The sequence below is a fragment of the Xiphophorus maculatus genome, chromosome 1 (assembly GCF_002775205.1).
Source record: "Xiphophorus maculatus strain JP 163 A chromosome 1, X_maculatus-5.0-male, whole genome shotgun sequence".
Classification (NCBI taxonomy): domain Eukaryota; kingdom Metazoa; phylum Chordata; class Actinopteri; order Cyprinodontiformes; family Poeciliidae; genus Xiphophorus; species Xiphophorus maculatus.
In genome coordinates, this window is record NC_036443.1 from 26,265,194 (window position 1) to 26,274,875 (window position 9,682).

At 36.7% G+C, this 9,682-nt stretch overlaps 1 protein-coding gene and 1 long non-coding RNA gene across 2 annotated transcripts; both read right to left on the reverse strand.

Moving 5' to 3' along the window:
- Positions 1–214: 214 nt before the first annotated feature.
- Positions 215–5,629, reverse strand: LOC102223027. Its single transcript, XM_023330614.1, has 5 exons — positions 5,534–5,629; positions 5,126–5,317; positions 4,334–4,453; positions 813–956; positions 215–390 (listed from the first exon to the last, which is right to left on the reverse strand). Exons 1-5 carry the CDS (start codon positions 5,598–5,600, stop codon positions 215–217), a joined length of 699 nt encoding a protein of 232 aa, XP_023186382.1. The 5' UTR covers positions 5,601–5,629.
- Positions 5,630–8,383: 2,754 nt separating this feature from the next.
- LOC111609581 lies at positions 8,384–9,479 on the reverse strand. The gene is made up of 2 exons (XR_002753195.1): positions 9,375–9,479; positions 8,384–8,671 (listed from the first exon to the last, which is right to left on the reverse strand). It is a non-coding gene; the product is annotated as an uncharacterized LOC111609581 (long non-coding RNA).
- Between the last annotated feature and the right edge of the window lie 203 nt (positions 9,480–9,682).

Here is a 9,682-nt window from a genome sequence, read left to right on the forward strand (position 1 = left end):
CAATACTGCCTACTGGTTAAAAAAAAACATGCAGAGTGGATAATTATTTTTCTGAAGAGGAACCATTCTCACTGTATTTGTTGATATGAACAACTATGATTGGAGGAAATCTGTAAATCTTACATAACATGGACATAAACATGAAGATTTTGTGTATTTATTTGCAGACACTCAACCAGAAACATTTTATTGTTCTGGAAACATCCTAAAATGATCAATCTGATTCCCGAGAAACAAGAACAAGGATGAGGAGGAAACCTGCACAGGTGACCAAGCTGAGCAGGATGCCATACAAAACAGGCAGAGCCACATCCAGAATCCCCCTCGGATACACGGGGACCGGCGCTCGCTTCATGATCAGATCCAGGTCACGCCACGACACGTCCTCAACTGAAACACAGCACAAACAAGCCAAACATGCTTAAGATTATGAGAACTATGGGAATGCTTTTTTTGGACAACTTTTCACCTACAGTAATCTCTCAGGAGAGTAAATAAAGGGAGAGGTGATAATTACATTTTTGAGTCTGTTAATGTCTTGGGAAATATACTTTGTAAAGTGAGAGTGTTGATGTTGGGGAGTAATGAGTTGGAAGCATGCCCACAGCCACCACATCTAATTCAGCATCTCATCTAAACACTTAATAGATTCAGGGTTCAGTGAAACATCATTCAGACAATCTCTAGAGCTATTAACCAAAATCTCCCCTTTGGCATCAATAGAATGAGAAATTCCTGCTTAAACATTTGCAAGGGTCTATTTTTATCTGCATAATAGTCCATCTTTAAATCTGTGAAAGAAATAATATTACTCTTTATCCTTCGGCCTTCCTGATTGTGCCCGTGTTGATCTGGCTTTGTGGGCAGGTCGGTTAGAGAGTTGGCATGTTTTTGGTAGTCCTCAACGTAACGCTTCAAGTTTAAGATTTTATCCTGGTTGATGTTCTTCCCCACTTCTGTGAAACCAAAAGTACAAAAACGCGGTCACATTACACAGTAGAGCATTTGACCTTTCACCTACAAGGATGGCTTTTCTTCATTTCTCATCAAACCATCCTTGGAGGAGCACAGGTCTACTGAAAATAACCTCTTATTGATCATCCCGGTGGCATCCTGAGAAGCCTTAATGTCAGCCTGATACTCTGAGATGCTGTTCACACCACTTTTCTCCCTCCTGCTCTCTACTACGATACAGCTTTTCCCATCAGCCTGTCGTGAATGCTAAGGCTAGCTAGCATGGCCACAGATGGCGGTGGAGTTGTTTTCCGCCATTAGCACATTTAGCAGAGCATTAACAATGTTGATTGACAGCAATAAGACCCGCCTCCTGCCTCTGATTGGTTGTTTTTGACTGGACTTGTGCATTTCTTCAGGTGGCAATAGCAGCAAAGAGAGGAGTCAGAGGAGATTTATCTTTTCACAGATTATCTGTTTCACATTTTACTGTCACAATAAGGTTTTCATGTCTTTTTGCTTTACTTAAGTAGATTTAATCAAGGATATTTTTTAACTTTTGCTCCACTATGTTTTACATTACATCTGTGCATTTTCTACTCCACCAACTTTCTATAATGTTTTGTGTAATGTTAGATTCGCGTCACATTGCTTTTAAAAAAAATTTGTTTATTCATTTGAAAGTAATCAATGACTTATTCGAATTAACCTGTTCAGAAAATCAACTTTTGGGTCCAAGTTTTAAAAGTAGCATCAGGAACTTAAAATATTGTTCTCTATTGATCCATTAAAAGGTGGAATATAAAGTATTTTTTAATTGGCGTTGAAGACAAATTGAAGTTGAAATGTTTGTGGAAAGGATACCTAATGTCTCATTTTTCAAGCATATCTTTAGCTAGAATGTGTTTGCTGCAGTTAAAATAACGCATTAATTTTGTTTGCATTAAATAAAAACTTTCAAAGGTATAATCATTCTTGCAGATAATCCCTGAAATTTTCTAACACAGATTTACAAGTATAGGGTAACAGAAAGTTCAAACAATAAAAATATGCATAATCTGCAATTCTGTTCCTTAAAATGGCACAACAGCATGGACATATGAAATAAAATGTACAAACAGTCAGCACACTTAAAGATATTTTAGACTGTCACATGAGGGAATACATACATACTTATACTTAAGTGCAGTGTTTGAGTACTTTTTCCTCCATGGGTAATCCTACAGTTTACAAAACAAACCTTTCAAGTGAATAAATCTGAGGAGATTTCTTCAAAACTGCAGTCAAGTGATCAATGATTGCTACATGCTGCATCACGCTGATTCCCACCCTTCCGTATTCCTGTCTTATAACTTGTCTTTGCATATTTTCCTGGTATTATTTTTTGCAACTCCAAAAGCTGCTGATGAAAGGAACAGATGGTTTGTTGTCGGGCTCGTGTCAGCTCCACTGAGTCCCCTGTCAGATCATTTACACCCCTCCTTCCCATTGCTACTCAGCTGTGGAGTTGCGTGCAAACCGGACGGCAGCACATGCCAGAGACTGGCAGCGTGCAAACTATCCCAGTCTTTAAGTTCCAATTAAATCAAACCTCGAAGTGATGAAGCAATTGTTCGCTCTTACTAACATCTTGGGGAGGCCATCTTGACAGCAATAAATCAGTTTTGAAACTATGCAGACATGTAGCAGAATGAGGCTTTGTTCTAGTTTCCTTTTGTCAGAGGACATGTTGTGCTTTTGGGATTTGCTGCTATCAATGGTAATGCACATAAAAAGTGAGAAGCTTTAATTTGACAACTAACTAATTAGTAGGATCACACAAATTCCTGTTTATGAAAGAAAACACAATTAAGTGTTGCAAGGGGTAAGCTTTGTGTAAGAGTTCATTTAAAGCTGGGGATATGTTACATGATTTTTTTAAAATTTTGGTCAGTTTTACATCCGATTCCCAGGCCTGTCAGTCTACAGTAGTTGTGGTTGGTTGGCAGAGCAATTCTGTCAGTTTTGAGACTCGGGAAGTTTGATAGGGGAACCAACAAGACCTCAGTTACAGCCAAACAAACTCGCGTCAGATCTGAATGTAGTCAGGTTTTATCAGATTCATCGTGATAAATTGATTATGAAATAATTGTCAGTTAACTTAGTAACGAAGTAATCAGAAACTGGAGTACACAGATCCTAAAACACAACATAGCAAAAACAACACTCAGAGCAGTAATTAAGTCAAAACTGAACATAAATATATTATTTGCTGTAAACCATTAAAGGTACATGAAATGTTATTGCATTTTAGGCAATAAAATATATAATTTCTTATCTGGTCCTTTAATTTCTTGCTAAAAAAGGGAATTGAATTATTTAATTATTTCATCCATCTTTTAATATTTTCATAATATTGCAAAACCATATATATCTATGTGGTTAAATGAAAAATCCCCATAATGTGGCAATTTTTTCATCTAATTAGTCAATCATCAAAATAATTGATTGAATAATCGATTACTAAACTAATCGTTAGTTCAGAATCCGAATGCACGACAAAACTTAATTTCAGGTCATTCCATCCAAAGTGGTCTGGGACAATAAATTGAACTATAAAAATTGAGCTTTTATATGCTAATTTATTTGTAACTACACAACATTATGAACATAAAAGCACAGCAACACTTTGCATTGTAAAAACTATCAACTGATTAATTACAATGATGTGATTAAAAAAGACAAACAAAACAGAAACAACAGAGAAAAACCTGAATATTCAAGAATGAAGCAATGAAGTATACCAGACAATTACAAATATCTCATATAAAAGTAATGGAACTTAACTTAACAAGTCGATGTGTGAATAAACCATTTCCCACACAGAATAACACAATTTACTAATTTTTTTTGTGTATTTGCAAACATTATGTTGTGGTGTATTAAGATAAAAATAGTAAAAATGTGTCAATTGTAGCCAACAAGGATAGTCATTCTAACACCTAAACAAACTCATATCCTTAATTACATGTCAAGCTTTCAACATGAGCACAATAAAAAAAATACAGTCAACAGTAGATAAATCATATTGACTCGAAGAACTTGAGATATTGTAAACTGCATTTAATTTTTTTTATGTAGCAGAGATAGAGATTGTCTGTGAATATCTTCCATTACTGCTAGTTACTGGAAGGTTGGTTCAGTCAAATCGTCTCTCTCCTTTCTTGCTCTCTGAGAGTTTAATGATCTCAGTTTGCTTTAGTTGTTCAAAATCTTGTAGTCTGTCAACTTTTAGCAGGTCCAGTTAAGATCTCCAGTCTTGTGAAACATCTGTTAGCATAATCAGTCTTTTCCAAATCTGTGAAGACTGAGTGTGTACTGTGTCCCCTGAGTAACTTACCTAGGGCAATGTCTGTTCTGCCGATGTGCTGCAAGGCACGAGAAAGCCTGTCGTAGTAAATCTTTTCACCAAACTTCAGCAGCCAGTTTGACAAGGATGTCCTGCATTGACTCTTTTCATCTGCTAAACACAAAACACCAGGCAATTAGAGAAACATGACACTGAGCACCAGGAAGCTGCAACAAGCACTCAAAACTGAGCTGGACATGTTAGAAAGAGCTGATTTCCCCCCCCTCACATCAAACATATTTTTATTTTGGTATCAAAAAAATTATATGTGCACAATTTTGTAGTTATTCAGCACTGTATTCAGTCTTTCAAGTACAATATTAACATAGCCTCTAAATAATCTTGTTTATATTTTTTGCTGTACTCTTATTTTGTTAAAAAATGCATTAAAAATTGATCATTTATGTTGCATAAAACAAAAGATGAATGTTTCTTTCTTCAATAAAAAATGTGAAATAAGTATTACAAAGTATTACAGAAAAGTAATGTTTTGTAATAAAAATATAAAAAATAATTTATTTAAAAAAATACAATTTACTGCAATAAGATTCCCCCGCTAGTCTAGAATAACAAATCAGTAACATTGTGTATCTACTGTATATGCATGGTTCTACTCAGTATATTTTATCCCTCTCACTGTTTTACTTCGACATTTTCCCATATAAACTTTTTGGATGACCCATTATGTAACTCCACATGGGAACAGTATTCCACCACCTGATAAAAAGAACCTTTAAGAGGTTTTAAGAGGGGTCAAAGGTCTCAAATGACCTGTGAACCAACCTGCAGCAAGGGAGGCGTCTCTCTTGGCTCGAAGTCTAGAATTCAGTCGATTATTTTCTGGAGAGAGACGTTCAACGCGCTGAAAAATGTCCTCCGCTGGGCGAGACAGGGCAACCAGGAGCTTTTCACACTCTCTGGAGGTTAGCATCTCCACTAAACGCTCCACCTGATGAACTCCAATGTCTGCTGCCACTGATAGTCCCAAAAATAAGGAATAATGGCAGCAGCATGGACAAAAACAAAAGCATATAGCAACAACTTCTGCTTTAGCTCCTGAAAGGTGAAGTTGTGATTGTCTTGTGTATTAAACTGTCATATTAACATGAAGAGTCAGCATTTAACAGCAGCGTCTGAACTCCACAACTCTAAATCTGTGAAAGTTTTTTTTTCCTGCTCTGTTTCTCTCACCTGTGTCTTCCTGTGCTGAGCTCTGGGACAGAAGGAGAAAAAAGAAACACAATTTATAGACCTTCATGTCAGCTGTTCAGTGTTAGTCTGTGCTCCTTCATCAGTTTGTACAAACAAGCTTAAATTGTTTTAAAGATAAACATATGTCTCAGAAGCTAATCACCAAGGATACTGTTGCTCTACTAAATAATCACCCATTGTTGGTAGTGTTTTTACTGACATATTTGGATATTAAAAGTGACATTTAACATAAAAAAACAAGTTATATAAATAACAAAATGAACTGAAGAAAGTTTAAAATTTTGTGTCAAGTGTTATTGAAATTTTCAGTTCTTATTGAGGAATAAATTAAGGCATTCCCACATTCATTCCCAAATAACTTCTGTGTTTTATATCAGAGGCACATAATTATAACACTGTTACTTCACAATAGGAGAAATTTGTTCTGTTTGTACCTCAGGCAGGAAGTTTATAGAGGAAGTTGTTACAGATTATGAGTCTCATTAAGTGTTTATAGAGGTCTAAAGAGAATTAGAAATCAGCCTGAATGGAAAATTTCCTAGAAGTGGAGGAAATCCGACACAACTTGCCACATTTCTTGGACTTCCCACACATACAAGTTCAGCCTGAATGCAGACAGCTAGCTATTAAGTGACATCTCCGGGGACCCTTAAGTCATCATGGAAGCAAGGTCTTGCTACTGTTAAAGATGATCTATTGTGCTTCCTTTTAAACAAGTTACAGTAGGTCTATGGGTTGTTCAAAACATGTTTAGTACATTTTCTTTGCACAGATATTTTCAGATAATGAGATTTCATCTCCTCAGTTCTACTTTTTCTTTTTATTGCTTCTTTCAGAATTAGCTGTTTTATGACACTGTCACTTTTATCTAAATAAGCTTCTGCTGGCCACGCCCCCTACTCAATGTTTACATTCACTAATATTTTATACATGTGAAACTAGTCTCTTTTTTTTTTAGCATTTCATTGGTTTAAACTTGTCAACATAATGAACTTTGGTTTGGTGGAATTTATCAGTCTTTGCTACAGTTCAGTCCTTCTAGTACTCTAATATTTGAGACATATTTTTATTCAGCTCTAAGTGTTAGTTTGTAGTTGTAGTTCTCTGTGTGTCTTAGTTCCAGCTAATATTAAAAACCAGCGGTTTCTATTTGGTTCTGTGTTGCTTTGCTGGTCTCTTTAGACCTTTTGAGTTGAATCTGGATCATTTTTTATGTTGGGTTGTGTCTCTGGTTTGTTTATATTTCTGTTTCCTCACAGCTGCACCCTGTTTCTAATTTACCACCTGTTCCTTGTTCAGTAATCAATTCCTCTTGTTTAAATCTGATGGTCAGCTCAGTTTCTTTCCTCTGCCTGTGTGGTAGTAGTTTGGATTCACCCACTGACTTTAGTTTAGCTTTTTGTTTTTCTTTAAGCAACTTGTTAATTTTTGCCTGCCTGGCTCCTTCCTGCATTTTGAGCCCTGAATTTCACTTGACAGTCAGAAACGTTATTCTTGACCTGTCTGGTGTTTCCTTGACGTTCATGATGCTGTTTGTTCAATAATGTTCTCTAACAATCCTCTGGCATTTTTATAGATGAGCTGTAGCTTTACTGGGATTAAATTACACACTGCAGGGTTTATCACTAAGGTGATTTCTGAAGGGAATTGGTTGAACTTGACTATATTTAGGCCTAGCATCACAGTAATAGAACCTGAAAATAAATGTACAACACAGTTCCGATTTTTACAGCATTTTGGAAACCATGTCCTTCCACACAGTTGTGCACGTCATGATCTTTCACATAAATTCCTCAAAAAAGCTTGTAGTTGTAGTAAAAAATCTGAAGCTTTGAAAACATTTTTTATTTATTATACTGACATCCACTTTTTTTTCAAAAGATTATTTTTTTGACCCAAGTGACCTTGTATTGAGAGACAGGAAACAGGGTGGAGAAAGATGCAGAAACTGGCCTGATACTGACAATCAAACCCAAGACAAAACATCAAGGGTTTTAGCCTCTGCACATGGTACAGATACTTACACAGTTTCAATACATTAACTATTTTATTTTTATTGTAAGATTTATGCTGCAGGTAGCAATAAACCCTTAAGATAAGTTATTTTAAAGCATTGCAAATGTGTATGAGAACAAAAGAAATGGTTCATATGAATTCCTGTATGTGTACAGACATTGATAAACAAGGACTATGAGTATTTTACACTTTTATGATTTTTGCATATTAAAAAAACATCAGTGGTTGTCATAAACCAAACAGAACCCTGCAGAGAGACAGCCTGTTCACAGCCTTGTGGCTGTAGAGCTCTGTTGCTAAAGTCAATTGAACTTAAAAGCTCTACCCAGATCAGGCCCGGTTAGACCCTGGAGATATATGCTCCATACAGTTTGAAAGTCCATACTACTAGTCTATTCATGGTATCTGTGGCTCACACTTTACAAAGAGTGAACACGGCTGCAACTGTGAGTTGCAGAGAAGTAAGAAAAGAAAAAAAGCAAACACTTTCATGTCTGTTTTGCCTTCCATTGCAGAACTTCAGAGTATTGTGCTGGAAGTCGTGGAGATGCATCTATTTAGCAGGGAGAAAATGTTTAATGGCATCATTGTGAGGGCTATGGCGAGGGCATGTTTTAAATTGTTAATAAGCTTCATCTGCCAAGAAGTAAAGCTTGTTTGTGTGGGCTGGAGTCTTAAATTCTCCATGTGGGCTAATGAAAAAAAAAATCTGCTCAGGGGCTGAGAAACACAGAAGCTAAGGAGTGGGTGGTATAATGGCTCTGCAATGATTTGAGATGATGCACTATTAGAGGAAAAAAAAGAAACACAGGGCAGGAGGTCAAGAATTTTATTCATGTTACATTACAGTTTCCAGCAGATAATCCAAGGTTTACATATGTAGCATGAAATAAAGCAGGATGAAAATTAAAATATTTGATTACTGATAAAGTACAGGAACAAACTAATTGACTTGTGTGCTGGTATCCATCTTGCAATCTAGTCGGCTCCTGAAGTCATGCGTCCATGTCTTTTACACTTCACACCACTGAAATCTGGTTAAATACAGATACAGACTCCGGTGGAATGAAGGATAGAACACATGGAATATTCCTGCAGTGTCTGAAATAAAAAAAGACAAAATCACACAGTCAGAATATCTTTTCTCACACTCTGTTTCTCACATTTCCCTAAGGTAATGAAACACAATCAGTATTTTTTATTTAGTTTTTTTGCAGCAACAGCAGGTCTTAAGTCATATTAAGATAAGACTTTAAGCTTTATTTTCTGAGTTAAGCTTTAGGATAGAGGCCAACCCTGAAACCTGGTGCAGTCTCAAGCCGTGACTCCATGATTTATGAGGAAGCCTCTGAGGTTGAGGAGGTGGCAGTGACTGCCCCAGGAGTTGAATGTCGACCTCTCCCTTTTTGTTCATGAGTTTTAAGTTAAACCTGAGCGAGACCGGGCCTGCCCTGCGCCTTGACTCCAGGGTTTCCATGCTGCAGGTAAGATCAGTGGCTCTGACAGGTTATCACAAGCCTGAGCTGAATTCTGGTTTAGTCATCAGCAATATGAACCCACATCAGCCCCTCTCGAGCTTCCCTTGCTATCAGCCCACCCAAGATTTGTGTTCCCGGAGTGAAAAAACATTTATTTTCTGTTCGAATCACCTGCAACTTTCCAGTAGTCACCTTTCGATATGTGATTTACTTACTTCTTCTGACCCAAAATTTACCTCTTATTCTGCAAATCATTTATTATAAGATCAAATTTATCTAATTTTATATATCTAAATAGTCGACCTAGATGAAGACGTAATACTCACCTTTTATGTTCTGTAGCTCCCACTGGTTTGCAAACAACGATGAAGCTCAACTCAGACTTCATGGAGGTTGAAGGTACTTCTGACAAGCTTTTCACTGACTTTTTTCTCTACCTCATTCAGGTGGTGTTTTAGACAACAGCACCAACCAATAAGATGCAAGTGCTTGAGAAGGACAGCCCCGCTTTTTTTTTCGTCTTTGTGAAAAACCTGCCACACCTTATCACGCGGAATGATCTTATTACCAGGAAACGTGAATGTAATAGTTTAAAACTATAAAAAAATGCAGGTTATATTCTTAAAACAAATCC

Bases quoted from the DNA above. Each gene is read 5' to 3' on its own strand.
- LOC102223027 (XM_023330614.1), bottom strand. From the start codon at position 5,600: ATGAAGGTCTATAAATTGTGTTTCTTTTTTCTCCTTCTGTCCCAGAGC. The intron at 4,454-5,125 runs GTTGGTTCACAG...TGTGTTTAGCAG, and splicing joins AGACGCCTCCCTTGCTGCAG to ATGAAAAGAGTCAATGCAGG. The intron at 391-812 runs GTAATATTATTT...GCTGTGTTTCAG, and splicing joins GGAAGGCCGAAGGATAAAGA to TTGAGGACGTGTCGTGGCGT.